This window comes from Mya arenaria, chromosome 15, assembly GCF_026914265.1.
Source record: "Mya arenaria isolate MELC-2E11 chromosome 15, ASM2691426v1".
In the NCBI taxonomy this organism is placed as follows: Eukaryota; Metazoa; Mollusca; class Bivalvia; order Myida; family Myidae; genus Mya; species Mya arenaria.
In genome coordinates, this window is record NC_069136.1 from 16,881,917 (window position 1) to 16,908,476 (window position 26,560).

The 26,560-nt window shown below is 33.5% G+C and overlaps 2 protein-coding genes across 2 annotated transcripts; one reads left to right on the top strand and one right to left on the bottom strand.

Moving 5' to 3' along the window:
* Nucleotides 1-2,566: 2,566 nt before the first annotated feature.
* On the top strand, nt 2,567-11,484 carry LOC128220435 (endoprotease aex-5-like). The gene is made up of 13 exons (XM_052928820.1): nt 2,567-2,819; nt 4,010-4,108; nt 5,705-5,794; nt 6,083-6,232; nt 6,707-6,798; nt 6,997-7,094; nt 7,447-7,634; nt 7,887-8,078; nt 9,267-9,370; nt 9,575-9,681; nt 9,997-10,114; nt 10,508-10,830; nt 11,175-11,484. Exons 1-13 carry the CDS (start codon nt 2,652-2,654, stop codon nt 11,429-11,431), a joined length of 1,986 nt encoding a protein of 661 aa, XP_052784780.1. The 5' UTR covers nt 2,567-2,651; the 3' UTR covers nt 11,432-11,484.
* Nucleotides 11,485-21,813: 10,329 nt separating this feature from the next.
* Nucleotides 21,814-25,370, bottom strand: LOC128220275 (uncharacterized). Its single transcript, XM_052928608.1, has 4 exons — nt 25,103-25,370; nt 24,792-24,858; nt 23,490-23,600; nt 21,814-23,203 (listed from the first exon to the last, which is right to left on the bottom strand). Exons 1-4 carry the CDS (start codon nt 25,301-25,303, stop codon nt 22,767-22,769), a joined length of 816 nt encoding a protein of 271 aa, XP_052784568.1. The 5' UTR covers nt 25,304-25,370; the 3' UTR covers nt 21,814-22,766.
* Between the last annotated feature and the right edge of the window lie 1,190 nt (nt 25,371-26,560).

A 26,560-nucleotide genomic window follows, 5' to 3' on the forward strand; every position in this document is an offset into this window, starting at 1 on the left:
CTTCATATGTCAGTGAGACCACCTATTTTGCCTTTCATTAGTTTCATATGAAGTACAAAAACAAATCTAAGAGGTAATACATACAGACTGCTTAATCTGTACAATAGTTTACGTTTAACTGAATTTGGTATCGCACGTAGAACGTAATCAATTATGAACGGACACTTTTATCTCAACATTAAAGTTATCTTACGTATATCTTAGTTGTATGAAAAAGCCGAAGCACGAACATAAGAGCAGAAATATATTCAATGCAAACTTAAGATTTCAAAAATGATTATGGTTATGACAATTAACATTTGGTATTCACAGTCACCTGGCAGAACTGATTAGGATTGTTAAATAGAATAGCATTTCAAAGACATGACAAAGAACTCGACATGGAAATCCCCTTATTTGTAAAGAAGGTTGAATATAGTGTGATTTATGGAAGTCAGTGACTCAGAATAGCTACATTAATAACTTAATATTATGCTCATGTATAGCTTATATTGTGTATGTTGTGAACATATAGTTAATACGGCCAATTATGAGTATGATTTTCATAATATCAAGCATTCATTTTGACCTAAGTTTTAGTCTCCTTTAGTTAGGACCTCAGAATACATCAGAATAGAAGAATGCCCAATGCAATAAAATTATATCTTCAATTTCATTAAATTATTATGCGAAGATTACATTTCAACCTTTTGTGTGAATAGTTCTAATAGCGTTGTTGAAATAAAGGAGTGCTCATATAGTGTGCTTAAATCATGTAATTTGGACATTCAAAAACACAATGACCAGTGAAGATATTTTTTGAACGTTTTGACACTATTTTTATCTCGGTAAAATAAAGAGAAGTTTTCCCTGTTAAATCAAACAAAACTGTTCAAGAACATATTCAATACATCATAAAAAACCTTCTATCAACTGTCATCTTCCTTCATAAAACGGAATAAATAGAACACTTTAGAACATTCTTATCAGGTCTTTACAAATACATGCAAAAATTATTGTTTTTTTTCGTATTGAATTTTAGTCACCATTCAGATAAAGTAGATTATCAATTAAACACTAAATCTAATAAAACTTATACATAGCTATCTTTTTTTGATTGCCATATTGAACAAGGGGATAACACAACTGATAATACTTATTATCTTTGTTGAAACGTATATTCTCTAATAGCTAATTATTATTGATCAAGACACGTCAGACGAAAATTGTGGAATTATCCTAAACCATACGAGTCACTGCAGAAACCATAACCCTTTTTAAATAAAGATTAATTTGGGCTACAGTGAATCACACGCACCAAACGAAAGCATGTTTTTCAGGTTATAATATATACTGCAATCTTTCGACTCATTTAAAGGCAAGTATTTAAAAAAGCTTTTAAAAGCGAAAAGTCATATTCAAATAAACGGTTAAAGTTTGTACACAAAACAGACGTGGTCACTGTTTCATTATGTAGAAGGGCGTCTGTCGTCTTTCTGTAAGTTCTAATAACGAGTATATGTAGTAAGTTCCGCTAACAGGGACAATTAATCGGCTATATTGGAACCTGATTCTATGAGGTTTAATTTTTAGACGGGGTATTTATTTATTTTCAAAACTTGAATTGTACTAATTAAATTAGAAATATCATTCTGACAGGATATCGTAGAAGTTAATTAGAATCGTTCCATACCGTAACATATCAATGATATAGGTCACTGCGTTTTGCCATGGTCACAGTTGCTCTACGGCTATGATAAGGCGGTCTTAAGTCCTCGAAATCGATTGATACATGCGGTGGCCAGAGAGGGTCTGCGGTGGTCTCAGGCTCACTTCACAGCCTTTCCCTATATCTTACAGGCCACAGGAGTCACAGATGGATAATAACATTGTTGCTTTGCCGTAGCCATGCCTTAAAGCGTTCACACGGTGACCATATGTCAGGCGTACAGTGACCATTTTTTAATAAACACAATCATTTAACCTAGTGGCATATGTTGTGTTCTTTTTTCAAGCCTACGGAAACAAATGGGGCAAACATAAGGGTATATATTAAGCAAAACTCCGTTCTCACTTTACCTCTACATTCTATGTGATTTTTGAATTTTTCAATGTCATATAAAAATATTTCACTCTCAAATATTTCGGACATTTGTGTTTGTTTTGTCTCTTAAATGAATTTGGCCAAAATATCATGACAATGTTCTCAAATAAAAGGCTTTTTGAGACCTGACATGTATCTCAAGCAACTGTCTTAGACGTCCCTTTCTACAGCACCTACATTATTTATTGCGCAGTGTGTCTTAATGTGAAAACAATCAAATATGTTTCATATACAGCACAAACTATGATATCTTGGTATAAATATAAATCACTTGTTTAAATAGTAATTGCTCGGGTAAGTCCTTTGTTTAAAGATTGTTTCATAGTTTAAGAACAATGGTACTACTTGATTGCAGTAACATGCTATCTATCGATACAGCTTTTTTCGTCAGCCATTGAAAATATATTCAACCAACGTAATAAGTTTTGGAGTTTTGCCAAATATAACCAAACAAACCATTACGTAACTTTCAAGAAAATACATAGTTGATAACGTTTTATTCGTAATTAACTTCCATTACTGTAAACATATAGTTGATCACAAGGACCATTTATATAAGTGTTTTAAAATGATACGGATATTATGTTATCCATTGGTATTGCTTCATATTTGTTATTGTCTAGCGACAAACGAAACCGACTCCTACGAGATATACATCGTCGTGCAGTCCAAGGAAATACACTTAAATAGTATAAAGGAATCTATGGAAATGTATTATTTTCATTTCAAAAGCAAGGTAAAAACCATCAGTTATATATAATCAAATATAATATTATGTTGATTAAAGCTGCACATTCACAGATTGAACGTTTGGGCAATTTATGAGAAAATGCATGTAAACCAGTCATATAAGATTGCTGATAAAACATAAGATTGCAGAGTTTTATATTTCAAAAATTGATGTTTTATGCATTTTTCTTGAACCGTTGGTAATTTTTTTAGCAATAAAACATTAATTTTGGTATGGAACTATGAAAATCTGCGATCTGATCATTTGTCAGCAATCTTTAATCACTGGTTTGCAGGTATTGCAATTTAATCAGATTTTATAATTGTTTATAAAACTGTAACAATTTTGTGCTCTATAGTATATTTATCACCTCTTCCTACGCACAAGTACATCGTCAATATCTATATCTATATTTTTTGTCTCGGAATTAGATCAAATCGCAAATTTTTCATATTTCCATTCCAAATTTAATGCTTTATGGCTTAACCCTTTCGGTGCCAAATAAATAGTCAAAATATCCTCTCAGTGCCAAATTAATTCCTTGAAGTCTAAGAGAATTCTACCAACTTTTGAAGGTAAATTACTTGGGACGGAAATATGAAAAGCTGCCATCTGATCTTTTGTCAGCAGTCTTTTATGACTGGTTTGCAGATATTTACGCAAAGATCGTTCCAAAACAAAAAAAAAGTTGTCAAAACGTTCAATCTGTATGAGTGCAGCTTTAAAAGCCGTCTTTAACACTCTTGGCAGAGAACATATTGATCACTGTGTTTATAAATATGGCTCCCGCGTTAATTTATAAAAGTCATGTAGCGGTCAATATGCAAGAAAAGGACTGCTAGACCTTAACTTTCTCTTGCGATCTTCCAATTAATAAAAGTTATTGTAACAGTTTTCTTAAACATATCCATAATATAAAGTACTTGTTTTCTTTAAATATGTTGGGAGTTGGAAATTTTCACTCATTGCTGCGCCACTCGTACATATGTTGCTGTTTGCGATCACTCTGTAAATTAATCAGTTTATTTCGAAGTTCGTTTCATAATTAATGAAAACAGTCAACAATAACTTGTTTCTGAAAAAATCAGTTTTACTTTCAAGTCACATGTAAAATGCAGAGACAATGTTTACTTAAAAATTCAAAATATAAAAAGTATTTTTAAAATTGTTATTGTGCACGAATGTTTTTTTTCCAGATAAATAACAAGCTCTTTATTTTCGAGAAGAATAATGGAAGTGATAAGCGACGTTTACACACTGATGAATTGGAGGGTCTTCGTAAATCAAATAATCATGTAGGTAACACGCAAAGCTTCTGATTATGACCTTTTCTAACATGTTTAATTATATGCCAGCGCCCATATGCTTGCTTTTAATCTTATTCTTCAGGTATATCCAATATGCTTTCATTAGCCATTGTATAATATTGTGACACACATAATCCTGTTCCTTGTCCCTAAATATTACCGTAACGTTAAAATAAAACGCAGTCAGTTTAAGGAACCACAACGAGGTTAGTTCAACTATTGTGTACTAAACGTTTGAGTACACATTCTAACAAACCTTATCCCGATCCCGATCTGACCAGTGCCTGTACCACCCCTCTCATTTCACCTTCCTTTTATTCTATCGTTCCTTCCTTCTAACTGATTACAGACAAAAACAACTTGTTTTTACATACCATAGTTTACACAATACGACTATATTTATTCGAGTCGCCGCAACTTGCGTGCAAGCCTAAGCAGAGTGAATGACCTACAGAAGCGAGACATAGTATAATCCTTATGGCTTTCTTCTCAATTCTGTTTACACTATTGTTTTGTGCATAATTAACTTGTTAATTGTTAAACTGCATTACATATTTGGTCTTAAATCGTAGGCCTAACAGTTAGTTTAAGCATATTCTTTATTTTTATTTTTATTTTTTACTGAGGTAGTGATGCCAAGAGGTAAGAAGCGCAAGAATGGTGTTGCTTTTCTCTTTTCGCTTTCAATACAATTCGTTAGCCGGTATTCTGATTTGTGTGCTAAATTATAAACGGGCTCGTGGAAAACACGGTGTTGAATGTACTGTAGTGCAAGGATTCCAGGTTAAAACATTTTTGCTGAATGTTAACAGTTTGAGTTTAAAGATATTTAGTTTAAACTAGTATGTCTATTTTTTCAATTCTATCGAAATTAGGTTACTTTTAGTTGTGTAAAATTTCATTCTGGAGGGGAAATAAACATGTTTTAATTATATTAAGTTTAGTTTGGTTCTTCAAGGTGTTAACAGCTTCAGTCTTGCGATTGTGTTTGTAGCTAATTCAGAAACCATAAATATAACCTCAGTTCAAATATCAAATTTGATATAAACGATTTAATAGGTGCAAACAGATTTAAACTTGTAAAATGTTTCGAAATTATTGAACTTTTGAATTACGCAGATTTTGAATAGCAGGGATCCCACGTTTTTTTGCCATTATTTGAAAAAGATGAACGAGTCAAGAAATATTTTGTAAAAATGTATACAAAAAAATGCCAAACACGTTTGGTTGACCTATGTTTAAACGCACCCTGTTGTTTCGATTAAATGCATCCGTCGTTTTTTATATTTATGCGAACTATAGGTTATTAAATAAAAAATAATTAGGGTTCGAATAGTTTTATGAACTGTTTCTGGCTGGTATTAAAAAATAATATTTAAGTGTACCTTATGCTACACAACGTTTTTTCTGTATGCTTTTATTTTTGGCCTTTGACTGCAGATACTTAGAACTGTTGAACTTTCTGATAACTATCAACAGACTTTAGTCGTACGCTAATGTTAACTACGCTTAAAACAGTAGTTGTAATTTGATAACTAATAGTTATAATATAATATAAATGAACATACAAAATTGATTTTCAAGATTGATCAGATTGACCAGAGCCTGTTCTTTAACCAAGAAACGCCACTTGCAGCACAAACAGTTGCATATGAACATGATCCTGAAGAAAACGTAAGATTTAAACAGTTTTCTATCGCATGTTCAGTAGAAAATCAATTGATTGGTGCAATCATATCTTGATAAATCATTAGAACATTCCAACACTGTGCATACGTTCTTTCTTTAATATTATAGTGTCTTCCATGTGTATATATTTGAAACCGTAAGATGCAAATAAAACAAGCCAGATTATTTGTAATTGATGTTTTCAATCGGTCTATGACAGTCTTTATTGTTAATCATTTTCAATTCATTTCCAATTCAATTACCACGATCGCTAACCCTTACATACAATTGCAGAATTTAATGTATGTGTGTCCACCCGTTTTCGATGAAGCCCTTGGTATCGACCGGACTTGGTCTCACACAAATATCACGGGAAGGGGTGTGGTCATTGGCGTTACAGACGTTGGAATTGATACAGAGAATATCCATCTTAAACAAAACATTGTTAGTATGCCATGAAACTAAATTTTCAAAGATTTCAAATTATTTGTTTGCTCTTACATTTATCTGACGACCAGCTTAATTGCATTTCTAATTGAAATGATAGTTTAATATTCGTATCAGATCCGGTATTGTGACTGCGAAACGCATTGATCAGATACGACCTACTTTAGAACAATGTGTATGAACAGATATATGCGATTATTATCGTATATAGTTGTACTTGTTTACTGTAATAATTTCCTAAGATAGTATGTGAACTCTTTGTAGTTGTAGCATTGGTCGCATGTTTAGTTTTATATGTTAAAAAAATGTTGGGAAAAAATGAGAAGTAACACTTATAAATGTAACACCTGTATTTTCTGTTAACAATCCTTAATAACAAATCGTTGATTGCCATTTTATATGTAAGATATTTATGCTTATATGATGAATTATCTTGTTTGTATAATGCTGGCTTAATGATGTCATTTTCAGAATCACAATTTATCTTTCAACTTCGTTGATAATCACCCTGTTACGAATCCAACTCAGATATGGGAAATAATCGAAAGTAAAAAACTAACAAGGTACGACATATTATGCATTTACAATTTCACCAAGGGCAGCATTGTGTGACCTTTGTTGTGAACTCTATTTAGAATAAGCTCATGTAAAATATATTATTACATGCCTTGCATTTCGTATAATTGTCAAAGATTATGAATAAATGTGTTAAATTGCTAAATTATATGTTGCTGAATCACTATTCTTCGTTTCATATTCAGTCATGGTAATGGATGCGCGGGGCTTATATCTGGTGCAAAAACGAATCAATATTGTGATGCATGTGGAGTTGGTGTCGCATATAATTCAAAAGTGGCAGGTCTGTATTGATGATCCGCATCATTATTGGATAAGAATACTTAGAATATTAATGGTATGATTCGGTATGAACTAACTATAAACTGGCCAAGTCGGTTCCCCAAACATTTAATAAAATATATATTTACTGTTCTGTAACTTGTGTTAGTACCATGAAGCGTTGTTGTGAGCATTGTGTATGACATATCAATATTTTAATTGTTCCGCTACTGAACTTTGTAGTTACCATTGACTTGTTAACATTTCAGCCTATTTGATACTTTCTTATAAGTTTTTGGTACAATGCTAAGGACAAGATCTATTAATCATATTTAATGACTGAATGCTGATTAAAAGTAAATTCGTACTTTCAGATTTGCAAATAGCAAAGATAACGAAAAGGTTCTGGCAGTATCCAAAGTTTAATTCGGCAACGTACGCAGCTGCCCTAGCACACAAGCCTGATGAAATTCATATTTATTCAAATAGTTGGGGTATAAACAAGCCTTTCCACAGTCCAATGTTTTGGGAGGACGACGTTTTGACCGAAGGAATGAAAAATGTAAACATTTTAGAAATATTTTTGCTGGCATAAGTAAAAATTGAACTCTATTAAAATCATAACTTTAGGGAGTTGATGTGTGACTTTGATTATGAACCTACTAGCTGTCTGAGTGTTTAATTAAGACATTTAAGATGTCAATATTTAAAAAAAAATCTTTAAAATAAATTAACATGATTTCTCGGACAATGTCGTTCATAAAGTTTAAAGTGTCTTTCGCTGAATTTGTTGTTTTTTGTTGCCAATTTGTAGGGAAGACGAGGATTGGGGTCAGTTTACGTTTTTCCGGCTGGTTTCCCCGGAGCAGCCTTTTCGAACCATATTGCAACAGTGACAGTGGCCTGCTTAGGATTTAACGGTGCTGTTCATGAAGTTAGTAAGGTCAATTCTGCTGTCCTCGTTTCCGTCTTTTGCAATGGACGTTCTCGTTCGGACACAAGAATGGTATGTAAAACATAATTATAAGGGCTCCGCAAAAATGTTTAAGTGCTCTGCCGAAAATGCGGATGTCCTATAGTTATCACTTTGTCCGTCCTTCTGCCCGTAGGTCATCATTGTTAATGTTTTCTCTTAATAATTGTACAACAATTTGTGACCATCAAATTCAAACTTCATTAAATTATTAACAGTAACAATGTGCTCCTTCATTTCAAGTGAAAAATCTTTGTCTTAAAAATTGTGAAAATAATGGTCCTTTTTAACGTTTTAAGAAATACTTAATTTTGTTTATTTTTATTGAAAATTTATCATCTGAAATATCAACTTCAATCTTTACACGCTTGCTTTCTGTTACAATATGCACTTTTATGATTATTTATAAAACTCAAACTGAAATCTTGTTATTTGTCAATTTTTTAAAAAAAATACACATTTATTCATGATTTTTTCCCAAACAACTTAATGGTTATTTTATAAATCAACTTCGAAATTGAGATACTAACACGAAGCTGCAATTCACTGTCCAAACGCAGTCTAATTGATCGTGTTAGTTAAATGCCGTCTAAACCTATTTAAAGATTATTCATATCTATTTTGATTCTTAATCATTTTTAAACAATTAAAATATCAATTTAAAATCTCCTACACATATTTACAACATGTTATTTCGTGACAAATTATATAACTCTTTAATATTGTCATATGTACGGCCCTTTGTAAATAATTTGAAAGTATAAGAGTCGTTTTGAAAGGAAAAAAGATTAAACTTGAAGGAATTAAAATATATCTGCAAAAACAAAAACAAGCAGTTCAAATAAGAAACATTTTAACACGATGGGTCATATTTCCAAAGTAGCCCGACTACACTGTTCACATGCATGCCCTCAAACATCAACGCATTATGCTATCATTCTGGGCCCTTGTTATGTTCAATCAATTTTACATTTGTGTTCAGTTGAACATCTCAAGCATATGATAGATTGTTAAGTAAACTTACACAGCTTGTTTTTTTATTTAACAACTTGTTTATAATGTAGTTATTTAAGTATTGTCTTCTTAAATACATCAGCGATTACTTATACTTTGAATTATTTGTTGTTGTAATTATACGTTAGCAACTTTTATACCATATACATTTCGAACATTAACCACAACGAAAAAGTATATAACTAATCGGCATTTTATATCAACCAGATAACAGTTGGACATGACAGTGATTCCTGTCTTACTGAATTTGGCGGTGAATCAGCTGGTTCTGCGATTGTGTCAGGAATAATTGCCCTTTTACTGGAAGCAAAGTATGTATATGCGGAAGTATGCTCATTCTACTGCATTTGAGCACGTTGAATCTTATGTGATGTTTTTTTTATCAATAAATTAACTGAAAATCAGATTATGTATACTTTATGTGTATTTTGTTGTGGTCAAGTTATCTTCGAAGTGTTTATACTTGATATTGAACACAATGGTGATTTAAAAAATAATATATACACACCTTTCAGTCCCGAGTTGTCAAGTAGAGATGTCAAACATATACTCATACAGTCCTCAGGACACATGGGGATTGAGGCATCACCCGAATTCCTTCAGAATGCGGCAGGATATATGTGTAAGTATCAATGAACACTGAAGTAGTTATTTAGTTTTTTGTTGTTTTTTTCGCAAATCGAGTTCATAACACTGAAAGATACCTTATTTGGTATCATAGATAATTGATTAAGCTTGGTGTTTCAATTTTGTGTAAAGATTGTAAATATCGTGGGTACCTCCAAATTGAAAACAACTGAAATCCAGATAGTTTGTTATTGGTGACATATATATTCTGCTTATCAAGTGTTATAGCAGCGAAGGAGCTTGGTATCGGTGGAGCGGACTATGTAAATGATTTGACCTATCGTTTTTATTGTTCACGATTTTTTTTCAGATCATCCGAATTTAGGGTTTGGTTATCCAAATGCTACAATGATGGTTTCGATCGGGTCTAACTGGAAATCGTTACAGCCGTTGTCCAAAAAGACCTTAGAGATTGCAAAAGATGATTTGTAAGACCAAATATTTAATTTAAATAATTCAAGTATTTGTTTATGCTTTAACTACGTGGCATAAGATAATAGCTATAACTGTTAAGGTTTATTTCATACTGTTTTCATACATTCCGTGAGATCAAATAATGTGATTTAACTTCAATTAATACATTATCAATAACTGACCTAAGTCGAGAAAGGTACGCATCTAGCGCGTGGTGATATTGCGAACAATTTACGAACGCAGTTAGGCATATATATATTATATAATTAAAGCAACAGCCGTAAGATACCTTTGTATCTCAAAGTAATATATGGCAGTATTGACATTGCCTTGGCATCGTTGCTGATAATGAATGCAAAGCATATCAATGTTCGAAACGTCCATTATCCTGTTCTGTTCTGTTTCAGACAAATTAGATCGACATATATGTACGAGCGAGTGTCATATGTTGATACCTTCTGTGACAGCACGCAATGTATTGACATAATGGAAGAGGTAGTTTTTGACGCAAACTTTATTTACACCGAACAACATTACATGAAGTTATGGGTCGTCTCGCCAAATGGCACAATTTCAACTTTGACCGAGACTAAACCAGTGAACAACCAAGAGAAGAGCCGACGACGAGTTCAAGCAAAATTTCGAATCAATCACTTCTGGGGTGAAAATAGTTCTGGGCGTTGGCGTATATACATTTCTTGCAACATCTCGAAGAACGATGAAGATGCATGTAAGTTGGCTCCGTGCACATATTACTTCAGTAGTAATTTGGTTTATTAACAGTTGAGTTGTTCATTTAAGTGAAAGTAAAGGGAGTCGGTAAGTCCACTGCAAGGAATAGCACCTACCCTGAAGGGGTTTATATCTTATGTTGCATACATAAATTTTTCTTTTATGTTGCAGATAATTTCAAAACATTATTAAATTAATCACAAAACGTTTTATAGAGAAATCGTCTTATCGGACATGCATTTTGGTTTCGTTTCAGCGTAGTACTTAATGCACATTGTTATCATTACCAAATGAACAAAAATGTTTTATTCGCTGGCATAAAATTCAATATTTTTTTCCCAGTTTATGACTGTCACATCGCTCATGGCAAATTGTTCATATACGGTATCGTGCAGAAAAGAAATTTCGGTTACGATAAGGATACAAGCCATCTTCAAGCTGTGGTGAATAAAAAACAATCAAGTACGACGATGGTGAACTATTCTGAGATTAAACCAACAACAGTTGAAAAAAGGACGCAGAAAAATGTCGCAATTTTTATCGAAGTTTCATTTCTTGCACTGTTGTTGTCGTTACTATATAACTTTAAAGTGCTGTGACAAATGAATGAAAGTTCTAACTTTGCTTTTATGACTTGTTACACTATGCGATGTACTGGTTCTATTATTGCATTTTATATATAGAACTTAAATAAATATTACCTAAATTAGATGCTTTATTTTATATGACTCCAAGTAACATTTGCTAAGATTGCAACCATAACGTAATAAAGTATTTTACTTAATATGAAGAAATGTTCTTATATAAAACGGTTTTAAATAATATTAGTGTGCGCATGTATCGTGTCAATATTTTCAGAATAAAGCAACAATTTGAAATGAAGTCTTGATCGTCAGCGACATTGCTGTGTCAAGCATGTCCAAACATAAAAAATGAAACGTTTGAGGTATTCACATACAACGTGGTACTACATCATGGTACCAGTGATCGACTGCAACAGGTCGCAAGCTACTGAAAACCTTCCTTATATTTGAGCTGTTACCGATGGTTCTTCTGTCAATACCAGTAGAATTGGCCACCTGTCATTGATCTGGCCGACTCTGAACATCCATGACGGTTACAATTATAGTTATTTGTGCTAAATGATCCTATTTAAGCGCTTGCTACACCGTCGCTAGACGTTTATTTCTACAACGATAACAATGCTCTTAAAGTTATAACTTACTAAGCAAGATTGGTAAGAAATACGAAACATTAGTGAAGCAAGAATTACAGCTTGCGTTATAAATTGTCATCTTGCTTCATTGCATTCTGAATTCATCATTCAAGCAACTGTATTGCTAGTTTGGTAATTCATTGGAGTATTTCAGTAAAATCCATATAAATGCATCGTATTAAATTTTCTTTGATTCTAGCAATGTTTTTAGCTTACTGTATGGCTTACTTTCCTTACTAGGCTCAGCGTAGTTGTCCAATACTAAACATAAATGAAATATGCCAACAAGCATCTCGCCTAATATTGCATTTCATAAATTTGAAAGCATCATGCAATACGTATTATTTACAAGTGAATAATAGCATTTATCTTAGTGGCGCTACACTTAAAATGTCGGTAATATCCCAGTGTTCCTAAAAACAGATTTATGATACTAACTGTGACACATTCTTTAAAGAAACGTCCCGTTGCAGTTGAAATCCAATTGTCAAGGGAAAAAACGTTGACTACAGTGAAATATCAGAGGTGTTGAATAATTTAATCAGGTAAATAGTTTGATGGCGGAAATGACTAGTGCAGTAACGGCTGTTACTAACGGCGTTTAAGCAATAATAAAAGTTCGAGGAAATTTCATCATACATTTTGTTTTTATTAAGCCTTCCATGTTTTCTCTAATTGTTTCTAGTTTGATTATGTGTAAGATTTGCTCATAACGTCCATTTAATGGAGAGCCGGTTGAAAAAGTCTAGAGAAAAGACACCCAGTACAGTAAATATGGCTTGTCTAACATGTTATTAGGTTCATTCCCAATCTGTGAATTTTGTCAAGCTTCAAGGTCTCAATGTTCTTGATAACCGTTCTAAATTAAAAAATTCCACCTATGCTCACCTCAGGCAAGTAATTTGATGTATGTTCGGAAGTATCTGGGCTTACCTCTCTGAGTCCGTTTGGTTTGTTCTTTAGGCCTGAATATAGCCAGGACATGATTACAGACCAAAGACAATGTCCCTTAACTTTTCCTGAATTGAGACGGGTAATCATCATGAATAAGGTCTACTCATAACGATTCATCGTTTTACAAGCAACATCTCATAAAAAGTGATAAAATTAGCACAACACAACAAAGCATTACAATGGTTTTTAGATTTGTAAATCATATATATAACAAACGACCTCAAGTCTAATAAGAATGCAAAATGTAGCGTAAAGTATAACCTGTTTTAACATGCAAAAATAACATTTTCTCACGAAGAAGATGCATAAGTTTAGTATAAAATTATAAGGGATATTAAGGCCTTTGTAAAAATTATAAAGGAATGGCAGTGCTGATTCATGCCAGCATTGCCAGAGACATATATCGCTGTTTCATGGCTTTACCGCCAGAGATATACTAATGTTAATGAGCTATAAAAGGCGGCATCACTGATATTTGAAAGCATCGTCAGAGATTCAAAGAGGTCATACAGTTATTAAACGCGTCATTGCTGAGTTATTGCGTCATCGCCAGAAATGAATAAACGGCACGGTACATCGCCAGTACTAATAAACAAGTAAATCTTGTTATTTTGTTGACCTAGATCCATAAAAAATACTCATTTATGAGTTACTGATTGTTAAAAATAAAACAAGGTGAATATTATAACTTATGTATTATATTTATGTAGGAATATTAATGTTTATTCGTCAACTTCTTGAGAAGCACAAGAACGGAATGAATGCTTTATCAGATGGCTTTGCGGGTAAAGTGGAATTTCTGCCGGGACTACTGCATAAATGCAGGGCCAAACACATGCGCTGATTAATACATAACGTCTAGGGAGAGGTGGTACTTTGCTTGGTATGCCTTATTGTTGCAATATATTTATGTAAATCAATAAAAAGTGATAAAAGTGCAAGTCCAGTCTTATCTGCTTTAAATGCGATAAATGAGTTGATTTTTATCCGCTGATTCAAGATTGGTAGCTAATCTTTAATAGCGGGGAACACGAGTTTTAGCAAAGCAAGTCGTTTAAAAGGAAAAGTTTACAGAATTTATTTGTTCCATGTATAACATATTATACGAATATCGAAGCTTACAAACGGTCAGTAAATACTTCGTAACTGTTTTATGGCTTTTGTTGCTTCCGTATGTAGTTCAGAATTATTGAATATTAACATATCTGATATACATTTTTATGAAACAATTATGACACTTATCATAGTCAAAAGTAAGACAGACTATAAAGATGGCTCGTTGATTACTATGACTGGAATTAGTTCGTGCTTATGTAAAGTTTCAAATGTTGAATAAAAGACTCATTGGACTGAGATTAGAAATGATATTCCAATTCATATATTACGATGGTTATAAAAAAGTAAGTTAATATAATATCTTACGAACAAACAGGATTATTTCATTCGGACAATGTTTGTTATGTTAGTGGTATTAAAGCATTACTTATATTAAGCTATTGTGGAGAAACGTGTGCCGTCAACAACGGAGTAAATGGCTTAATGTTTAAAGACACAAACGTTGGTTATGTGAATCTGTAAAAACATGGATATGTACTAAAGCATCTTTACAAAGTTGACTTTGATATATGGTTTGTTAACAAAGTGTTATATGCAAATAGGGTGGAAAATAAGGTGTGTTTGGTAAAGATTTTTTTCACCGAACTATATTTCTACTATTATACTTTACTTGTCCTTAGTATTTTTAAAATAATAACTTATAAATGTGATTTTTTTTATTTTGTTATGTTTTGAATCGAATGTTATAAAACGGTATTCATGGATTTTATGTTTGAGTAAAACGAATAAGAATAAAAAATACTTACTCTTGTTTACAATGTGATAATTGCCAGGTGATGAAATGGTGCTTTAATAACAGTTACATTATAAAACTGTTTTGATACGTCGGCAAAGATAACAACTATAGAATATACACATATACAACTCGATATAGCATGTACACATATATCTTTTCTCTAAATATTGACATTTAGGACGTTACGAGAGACGGAACCTGTTATTATGAATGATAAACGTGGTGGAGGTACTATTTATCTTTATACTTTGCTCATGTTGCAATTGCATGCTGTTTATGTTTTTCAGTTTCTACTTCATGATAGTTTAAAAATTTACTATGTTGAAATGTTAATGTCTTTCTAATGATTCTATGGGATGTGATGAAATTACATTCATGAAAGCATTTATTTGAATTTTCTAAAAACGCACTGGAATTAACCCCGCTTTTGAAAAGTGGCACAAAATAAATCATAGGTCAGGAATAGCTTAGAGCGGGGGCGGTCTATTTAAGTGAATAGGAATAACAACAACATAACAATAATATTTTTTTACAATGAAATTATATTTTTAAATATTATGACATACAATTATATACATTTGAATTAAACTGCAAACAAAAATGTTCCAGTTATTTTAAACAACAGTTAATATTCAAGATTACTAACATTCCGACATCAACAAACGAACCATCGATGATCATACGTACATCATCCCCTATTCCTATTCTCCAACGGCACACGAATGTCGACGCCCAGGATAGCCCAATCGACCAATGGCGATCACACAACGTGCATGTCTTTTGACGTCAGTCGATGCTGACGTCACCTAAACAATAACAACTAGTGATTTAAATTCACTTTAAATCATGATAAATTAAATGGTTTCCTAATAATTTGACTAAAAACAAAACAAACAAAACATGCTGATTAAAATACAAGATTTGTGACATACGCCTAACCTTCGGAAATTGTATGCACTTTTGACACCCTAATCTCCTCAGTAACATCTTACACTCTCGACAAGCCATCCGCCAGAACATTGGCCTTGCCTGGGATGGCGACAATTCAGAAACGGTAGGGTTGCCAAAGTATCGCAATTATTGAATATGACCTCTCCACGTTGTTCAATTTACAACATTCATAAACTACCGGCATTCTATCATCTCCGGTCACACTACTCATACACCTGTGTCACTGGCATCTGTTTGAAAAGTGAAGTTCTTTCCTATTTCAGCTATCTTTAATATTTGGAAAATTAAAGTGCCCTTTTTAGTGAAAAAAAAACCTTTTCCTGGGCCTCACCCAACCTTACCTTGTTAGGAAATCGTTTTTTTTTTTTGTCAAATCCGTAAGCGACACCGCTATTGTTGAAAAGTGAGGAACTACTTTCTGTTAAACCAATGAGATCTAAACACGCACTTACCTGTTTCTCGGTCTCGGGTGTAGATGCTTCTGTAATAGCAGAAACCTTATCTGGTTGTACTTCAACCTTATCCTCTCCCATCACATGCCCTAAACATTCAATGGACTTGACGTAAAAGTAACACTTACTACGTTGAGGGATGATGCTGGATGTACAAAGTCCTTCAAAGAGTTCTCTTAGTACAACAAGATGATCAAACGTAACAATATAGACAATGATGTCACCAAGAAAGTTGCCTACGTCATATATACCATTTAGCAACTCCCTTATAATTGGAGAAAAACTCGCACTTGCCTCGACATTCCCTTTCTGTCTCATTTCAAGACGTAGGTGGATCAATAATACCGCCTCCATTATAACGAACTCCACACTCAATAGAAATAACTGCATTGTCGAAGATATCTCAGCATCCCTGCATCTGACGGGGCTAACACCAATTTTGCCATTTAGGGGACTCCCTACCCTACAAAATGCACTGGTCGGGGTGCCTGGGATGATATTTGGTCACCGGTTGCTAACGCGTCAAAGTATCCCAAATTCCGTGATTTTTCGTACCTTTAAAACGCTCCCATATATCTTGTAAGGGTGAGCTAATCTCGAAGATTCCTCCGGACCCAAAAATGGTATGAGCTCCGTTACGGTCTTGAAATTTAGGTCTCTCTGCTCCCTAAAAAAGCGACCGTCGGGCTGCCTGGAATGATATTTGATCACCGGTTCCATTCGCCTCTAAGGCTATTTTATATTCTAAAATAAAGCGAAAAATGCCTAAAACTGGGGTATGCGTTGTCGAAGATATCTCAGCATCCCTGCACCTGACGAGGCTGGGACCAATTTTGCCATTTAGGGGACTCTATACCCTAATAGAAGCACTCATCGAGGTGCCTGGGATGATATTTGGTCACCGGTTGCTAACGCGTCAAAGTATCCCAAATTTCGCGACTTTTCGTACTCTTAACGCGCTCCCATATATCTTGTAAGGGGTAGCTAATCTCGAAGATATCTCCGGTCATAAAAATGGTATAAGGTCCGTTAATGCTTTGAAATTTAGGTCTCTCTGTTCTCTACAAAAAAGCACCCGTCGGGGTGCCTGGAATGATATTTGATCACCGGTTCCTTTCGCCTATAAGGCTATTTTATATTCTAAAATACAGCGAAAAATGCCTAAAACTGGGGTATGCGTTGTCGAAGAAATCTCAGCATCACTGCAACTGACGAGGCTGGGACTAATATTGCCATTTAGGGGACTCCCTACCCTACAAGAGGCACGTCATATTTTGTGAAAAACAGTGTCTCAAGATAAATATTTGCAACTGGACTTTTTACTTCTTTACCACCTGCTTAAACACAAACCTAGACCGTCTTGGTGAATTGATCAACATTGACAAATGCCTTCCTTACTGACACACCATTGGGACTTGGACTGCCTTGTTGTCTTACAAACTTGGTGCTGTCATTTTAACTGATGTCGACGCTCAAACATTTGTATCGAAATCGGCATTTGAATAACTAGTCACCGTCGTATTAAAATTTACGCAAAGATTTGTACCCGCGTCCTTCTGTGCCTTGTCTTTATGGTTATCGCTAGCAAAGTTCGCCTGCTTCAGTATTTTATCGACCTTCATGTACCACTTCTGCATTACCTTCTTGCTTTTTACCCAGACAGATATTGTCATTGGCAATTTGTCCTGTTTGACCTTAGCGATAACAACGTGTCTTTTTTCTCTGACACAAATCATTATTTACCTTCCGTTTATCTATATGGTTCATCTGTCGTTTAGGTCTTTTATTCTGAACTTGGTAGCCCTAGTAGATTTGAGGCACGTGCCTCTCTGAACTGATCCAAATGAGTTGCCAAAGTGTCAACATCTTTGGGAACTTGGTCTCTTAAAAACAAAGCTAAATCTTTTAAACATACATTCACGAGTCGTCTCTCTTGATCAAATCATGCAAATTATCGTATGATTTCTCTGTCCTTGATAGCTCAATCCATCTGTCCAGATATCCCGATAGACTACTATTTAACTGCAAGAATATTTCACCATTTTTGGGTAAACTAGAACTAAACACTCCCCTGAAACAAACTTCTTCAAACGAGCTGTCGATGTTCACAATTGTAATACCAGGGTACTTGACATTGCGAAGACCGGGATTTGCAAACACAATGGTAAGGCCGTGTTTAGTTGTCGCATTAATAGACACAAATAAAGAAACGCCTACATTGCCGCTGTACTAAATCTTAATGTTCCTAACTGGAATTGTATCCCAACCGCTTCTTTATGCAAACGAATATTCGAATATTCGTTCTAACGTTTGGTATTCGAATGTCAAAATCGGTATACGTATTCGAATATTTGATTTTTTGTTGTTAAATAAATAAAGTAATAAAGCTTTTGCCTACAACTCTGTTTTTTGTGTATTAAAATCGCTTGTCTTGTATTTACAACGATTGACCCATAATGCCAGAGGTGTGAATGTGCTGACAATACACTAAACACGCGTCCTATGTCATTTAGGGACATATCGTCGGGTACTGGCAAAAATCCCCGTTATATTACAATAACTGGCTATCCGACAAGTGATTTCTGCAAATTCAATTAGTTTCGGTAAACTGTATAGTATAGCGTTTCCATTGGTGCATAACGCCATTTGACCAGAATTACACATTATTGACGAATATGATGGAAGTGGAAATGAAATAACTTGATTTTGTTTTATGATTGTTCAAAATATATAGCTTCTTTTCTTTCTGAAAATGGGGAATTTCAAAGGCTCATTCGGGGAAATCAGGGTCCGCCGCGCGTACTTGCAACTACAAAGTAGGGTTAAAATGCCCCGGTTTTTTCTTGAGCGAATAATAATTATAAAAGTTTACTACAACTTCTTAAATGTGTATTTTAACTGTTTTGGTAATCTAATATTCGAATATTCGATCGAAAGAATTACCAAAAATATCAATTTTGCCATTCGTTTGCATCCCTACACCTTTTTATTATCCCTTTTTTGCCTTATATTAGCTTTACTTAGTGTTTGGTCTCCTATTCATTTACCATTTTGTGTTTAATGTCACAAAATACTTTTGTATATCTTGTTAGTCTTCATATTAATAGTTTTATATTTTCTTCAAAATTAAGGCTGATAATTGACTTCATTTGATGTTCATTTATCAAAGCAGAGAATTTATTAGTATAACCAAAGAAAGGATGAAACATAAGCGAGTATATATTTAGTTACTTCTTTGATTGTGATCTTAACGCAAATAACGGATGCTGTTGGAATTTACAAACATTGATTATATTAAACTTGTCAAAAACGTTCACGTAGACAAATATTCTTATCATCTGCCAAAATTTAGGCTATTATGGTAGCCATAGTTATGGATTGAGCGGTAAGGCAATATTTTGCAATGACTTTTATATATAGGAGGATTTGATATCTTTAATAAATAGACCGGGTTGCTTTAGGCTAAATAATTCGTACTTTACTTATGATAGTTCCATTATTTAACAAACATTGTTGAATTCCTTGAAAGTGCTCAGGTCATACGAAATTGATTAAATGTTTGGCATCAGGTTCCAATTAACAATTAATATCCAGGCCCCAATTTCTCGAAACTTCTTAAGCTTAAAAGGCTTAAACTGCTTATTTCGATAAGCCAAAATACATAGTTATAGTGATTTTTTTAATGAAAAATTGTTTATTGCGATAATCGCAACCATAACTTTTATCTAAAGTATTAAAACTTTTAAAGGAGTATATAAAACGCAAAATATTGAAAGACAAAATTAGTGGGTTTAGCTTAGTCCTGTTATAAGAGACTTAAAACGTTTCGAGAAATTGAGGCTAGGGTTGTCAAAAACAAAGAATGAATTGGCCATAACTTATTAACCGTAGAAAACATTCATATGATACTTGGTACACATGTAAGGAGTGACATGGTTCATATATTCAGGAAGGGACACTCAAGTGTTTTAATTTTGTCGGGTTATGTCCCTTGTTCTATTAAAAAACCGGACAAGTGTTATGTGCTCTTATTGACGCTCTTGTTTTAATTAAAATAAGTATTCTTCTAAACCTTTATTACTATATCAGCTTCAAAAAGAAATATATATTTATTAAATGCTGCTGTTAAGTTTTGATGGCAAAGGAGCTACCAACCAGATGACAGTAAACCCAAAATCAAATAGGTTTGGTCTTAGCAGGGATATTGCTTGAAAGGGAATAACTGTCTTCGGGAAGATCAGTTGCTCGTTCAATTATACATTATTGCCTAAAAGGTGAAACCATTTGCTTACTCCGCGTTAAATAGTTCTGAATTCGAAGTTGGTTAAGATGATTCTCATTATGAATAATGGTTCCAAATCAGACTACGATTGAAAGGGGATATTTATATAAAGAAAATTGATGCCATTATAAAGGTGCTGTTATTATAATATGTTAAACAAATATGAATGCAATGAATGAATAAAACTGTCTCGGGAATGAAAATTATAGTTAGTTCTTTCTCGGGGAAAGCAAACATATGATGTTTTACAGTAGCGGAATAAATTTGGTCTGGGATACGTACTATTCCGTAAATGGACGTATATTAAAGTTATTTAGACGAAGCGGAAAATTCAGGATAAACATGTTCACACAGCAAAAAGGATTTTTGTTGCACATTATGTGACAGTTACTCTTATATAGGAGAACCTTACTACTGTTTGTACTGAGCCTTTAAGATGAATAGGGCTTCAACGAACACGTGCAGCTCATTTACCCATGAACTTCTTAAAATACGATGACTATAATACACATGCACGCAAATCTCTCATAGAATGAATAAGATTGTTGTTCTGAGTAAGCTGAAATAGGCTTTACTACATATATGTAACGTGTAAGTTATCCGAGAAATGTTGGGAAACATTACCTGAAGGTGTACTTGCACGTGCAACTACCCATACTATTACAATTTGCACTTTAATGCTGGTACTCGCATGTATCACTTTCCTCGATTTATCGTACACGTCATTCTCATCCATCGTGTCCAATGTAAACATACCTTGATGAGTTAGCAGTACGAAATTCACACGTACACGTTGCCATAAAGCAGTGATTGGCGACCTCTCTATTGGTCGCACAATTATAGATCCATTAATAAAGGGTCATGTTGTTTGATACAGAAGATAAGCTCGTTCAACACGAAAGTACCTTAAGTTTTAGTCTGTTTGAAAATGGAATAAGAAGTGCGATGTTTACTCATTCCAAAATCTATTATTGCCTTCTGAAAAATATGTTTCAAACGCCAGTAGTGGATAAATAAATGTAACACGTGCCACAACTTTTAGATTTGAACGGGAAGACTGCTTTGAAAGTAAAATGGCAGCTTTTATGATTGACATTAAAGAACAGGCAATACTGGGAATGCCAACAAATTGCTATGCTTTTAAGCGCAACATCAAAACAGTTATAATGTAGGGTGTGACTGTTCTATTTTCGGCGGTATGACGTCACCTTGACATTAGTGCTAAACTGACCGTGATTGATAAACAGTAGTGGAAGAACAAGGTTAACCATCAATGAATAGCTATATTGTTTAATAGTATCATTTATGATTTACGCTCGATACGAGTAATGTACGTCGTAATGAATTGAAATTGTAATATGCAAACTAATAAAAAGAACAAACCATAATACACTCGAAGTTGAAATAAAAGTCTTTGTTGCAATCAAATCATTTTCATTAAAGTTATCGTTCTTCTGACTCTTTTAAGGCGTCTTCTCATAGAATAGCATGCCATTTTATTTCATCGTTATACATGTACATATCGACTTAAAAGTTTAATTCTTAAAACATACAAAATAGACAGTTGAAAGTTTTGCGACATAAAGTTACGTACAATGATGTGTTAAAGAAGTTAAAGGCAGCAGAGTGCATTATTAACATTGCCAAAACAGATTCACTTGGTAATAAAATATTTCGAATAATTTTTATTTCAAAAAGTATACACAAATATCACATTCGAAATAAGCTAAATTCTGCTTATTCAGCATTTTAAGAAATAATGATTTACAACATTTATATCTGGGATCTTAGGCGTGTATGAAGTTCAGGTGCATACACTCAGTTTTTGTGTTATAAATTTAAAAATAAAATTCCAGTTTATTTTTTATTTTCTATCAATCCTTGCACTAATTATGTAAGCTCCCTCATTTTTAGTTTATGAAATTTATAGAAGCGTCTTATCTTGACTGACTCTAAGAGGAACACATGATGCAAAGTACGCTTGTCCGTAGTCATCATAATGCAATACGATTAATTTCACTGAGCTGACGTTAATGCAGAAAATAATTGGAATGACGTTATAAAAATAAAAAGTAATAGGTAAAACCGAGCAAGCCCGCTAGAACATTTGAAGATAATTTGAAGACCCAATTTCACATTACTGTATATCGAATTTGATCAACTGGGGCATTTGTTGGGTCCTCCATCCCTCCGACGCGACGTGGACGCTGCCCCAATGTCGGAGATGTCATATAAGATGCAGGCCAAAGTAGTTATTGCCCGTGTGTTTTAAAAGTGTAACGTCGCTTAGCTTTATTGATATTTCATCACCAGCATGAAGCTTCGCCAAGGTAGATATTTGACTAGCGTAATAATTAAAGTAACCTCGCGAAGCGTTTTTACGAGACTGCAAATTTGATGCGATTTCCATATCAACAGTATCAAGTACGTTATACTTATGCATTGCATGTTTTATTTCGTGCATATTGTTTGATTCTAAAGGAATTCCTTCGTCAGTAAGACGTCGTTCTGTTAGTCCTAGGAACGAGTATATGTAGTAAGTACCGCTTACGGGAACAATTAATCGGCCATTTTGGAACCTAATTCCGTATCTCTGAAACCCAGTTGTATAATATAGGTCTTTGTCGTGACGCCAACATGTGACAGTTGTCATTGAATTATTACCTGAAAATGATATTTTTGTAATGAAACACGAGAAATAAAATGTATTCATCAGTGTTGAAAAGCACAGGAGGACATAACTTACTGACGTTGAATAAATCAATTTGAAAATAAGTTATTTCCCCGCAGTTAAATTTAATTTGATGATTATGAGTACATTGTTATCTTAACATAAAACATCTAGGGTTGAAATTTGTTTTTGGACTTATATGTTCCTTAACTTATCGTGTATCGGGTATTCTTAATTTTCTGAAAAAAGAAAGTCATTATACGTGCATTATACCGATACCTGAAATATGATCTTGTTTCTCATGAATGCCAACTAATTTTGCAGAAGGTTTCATGTCCCACAACGTGTTTTTGTAGTCTGACATCAATTTGACGTCGTGTTTCAGAGCATCTACAATTGATATAAACAAATGGAAATTGTTTACTAATGTCGTGTTTAAATGACAATATTTATCCTCGTAGTAAAATTTACCCCTAATGCCATATAAGCGCAATAATACACCAGGAAAATCACCCTGTTGGCAAATTTGCACGAATTTTGTAAGTTTGAATCTGAACTGTTTGTGTCTGTTATAACTGTTTTCTCTATTGTTTGGTCTTTTTCTGAGACTCGTACATAACAAAAATTAGTGCAGTTTAAATGTTTTCTGACCGTATTATACTACATTTTTTAAAGACAAACATATTTCTCAACAGTTTTCCATAATATAATAATATTGCTAATTGAATTGGCCAAATGAGCAAATGTAAGCCTAATAGAGTAGCATGCATTTGGTGTTGCATATTGAAAAATTCGGACCCTCTGTTAGGGGGATGATTTGAAAAGCTGAGCAATACTATAATCTTTATGTTACTTTGATACTAACTTATTTATGAAACGAATATTATTAACCATTGTTTGTGGTGAAGTAATACTTTTTTATTATTTTTAACTGTCACGCTGTATATTTTCACTTCAAATGACATAAGAATGTTTCCTTCAAACACTCACTGTGCCCAACTCTCACCAAAGAGGTTATGGGTTCGATCCCAAACATAATAACTTTTTCATTGCCTCTCAAAATGGACACGGGTCCTGGTTTTGATCCAATACACGGACTCAACCTGATTCTGTTAGCTGTCTGCTTTCGCAACATTCTACCTTATACGTATACAAACTAAAATACCCGCGAGAAAGTAAATTGTTGAAATTAATTGGACACGCGCTGGAAATATGTTATAAAATCAAGCTTATACTTGCAGGCATACATACTAATCTAATTTGCCGATTAAACATGTCATAAGTGTTTAGATAGCACACATAATCTTAATAAAGCATACTATTAAAACCGGTCTGTATATGACCTAGATATTTTAAGAAATTAAAATATTGCAAAATAAGTCAAAATCTATGTCAATAGTGCAATGAAAAATATGTTAAGCCTTTTTATACCAAAATAATGAAAATGTAATAGCGCAAAAGATGCATTTTTGTTGGAAGTAATCAGACGCAAGGTGCCTTTAAGCGTGAGCAATTGTATTACAATATTTAAACGAATTATATAAATTATGTGTGACGTTACTAAACTGTACTTTCCCTTACCTTCAATGTATGTTTTGGTCTGATTTTTCTCCCTTGTCTCAGCTTCAATGTATGCAGATAAAATTTCCTTGAAAGGTTAACAAGAACAAAATTAATAATGATAGCTTTTGACTATGTACATTGAGGGAAGTGAAATTCGTGTAGGAAGTAAATAACTGATTGAACTGGTCGCATGCAAAAGAAAAAGTGAGATGATAAAGATAAATGCAAATATACAATATATAGAATTCAAAATTATCACGGAAAAAATCAATTTAAAAACAAATTCATCAGATCTACATTCTTAGAAATGAAATGCATATTAAGCTCACCTTTTCAAACAATGCGTGTAATAACTCGGTTGTTTCACCACATTGCACATTATTGTTATTATGTTTTAGACATATATTCGTATTTGCGTCTATTTGTTTACTGTCCGGCATAGTCCACACAATGCAGAGCACTGTTATAAGCACGATCAACAAAAGCAATACACTGACAATAGTCAACCTCTTAAGCAGTATGTCCGTCATGTTTGAATTGTGCCTAAAAGTGGGCAGATACCGATGCTGCCGGAACTTGATATTAGTTTCAATATCGTACAACTAACCAATAGGCACACATAACACGAATATCGTGAGCAATTAAAATGAAAATAGGTGATTTCGTTAGAAAAGGAAGTAAAGAAAAGATATGATAGATCACTGATAACTTTGACATATGAATTGATGACCTACAGATTAATGTGAATTTTGTTATCTAACTTTACATGTCAGAATACAAAAGTCAATGAGATTATAGAGTACTTGAAGTAGGGCAGAATTGAAGCGTGCTTATGGACCCAGATAGTGTTTGGCCTGTGTTCATTGTTTAATTATATTTGTGACTGCCAACGTAGTAAAATATAATGATTGCTAGTATGCATTGATAATTTATTAATATAATTACATATTTATAAGACATCACACTCTCCGAATAATATTGCCACCTATGGTTACAAATGAAGTTTACCCAGGTCTTTTCTCCGATTGTTAAATTATTTTATTGTTCTGAATTCTATAAAAAAAGAAAATGCATACCGAAGCACGGATAAATAATAAGAATACATCTAGTCAATACATGTCAAAGATATACAATAAAATGTTCATAAGTATATGTCCTAGCTATTACTTTGTAATTGCCTTTGGACGATTTAGTTGTCTAAAACACAATCCTACAACGGCATGCCACAACTAATACCAATTCGCTTTGTTTGAGCGTATCATTTGTAAAAGCTTCGTATTATTGAATCATACCTTTTAAATGGAAATAACCTAAAACATACGAGTCACCAAGTAACCCTGTCCCACTTAAAAGTTAGACAGTGAAGCATACGCAGTTGGGAAGTACATTAAACACAATATTCAAACGACTTTAACTTAATGTTTTTCAAGCGTTTTAAAGCGACAGATGATCAGCAAGAGTGTCTGTTCAAATACCCGGTAGTTAAGTTCATACAAAAAGACGTAGTCACTCTCTCATCTGGTTTCAATGAAAAAATAAATCCAGGTATCATATCTTACACAATATCGGTCATTCAGGGTGACATAAATATTGTCAAATATTTTGTTGAAATTATCACGTTACATAATCGAAAATGACAAACAAGGAACGACCTGAAATGGTACACAATAGGAAATTATTCACGGGGGAAGATAAACACAAATAACCTGAGGTGTAATCTTTATATCAGTGATAATAAGGGTTTTATTTGGTTGTTTGTTAAATTGTTCTTGCTGCCGAATATATAT

Bases quoted from the DNA above. Each gene is read 5' to 3' on its own strand.
- LOC128220435 (XM_052928820.1), top strand. From the start codon at position 2,652: ATGATACGGATATTATGTTATCCATTGGTATTGCTTCATATTTGTTAT. The intron at 6,233-6,706 runs GTTAGTATGCCA...TGTCATTTTCAG, and splicing joins TCCATCTTAAACAAAACATT to AATCACAATTTATCTTTCAA. The intron at 8,079-9,266 runs GTATGTAAAACA...TATATCAACCAG, and splicing joins CTCGTTCGGACACAAGAATG to ATAACAGTTGGACATGACAG.
- LOC128220275 (XM_052928608.1), bottom strand. From the start codon at position 25,303: ATGACGGACATACTGCTTAAGAGGTTGACTATTGTCAGTGTATTGCTT. The intron at 23,601-24,791 runs GTAAGGGAAAGT...TATCAATTGTAG, and splicing joins GACCAAAACATACATTGAAG to ATGCTCTGAAACACGACGTC. The intron at 23,204-23,489 runs GTATCGGTATAA...TATCATTTTCAG, and splicing joins GAAACAAGATCATATTTCAG to GTAATAATTCAATGACAACT.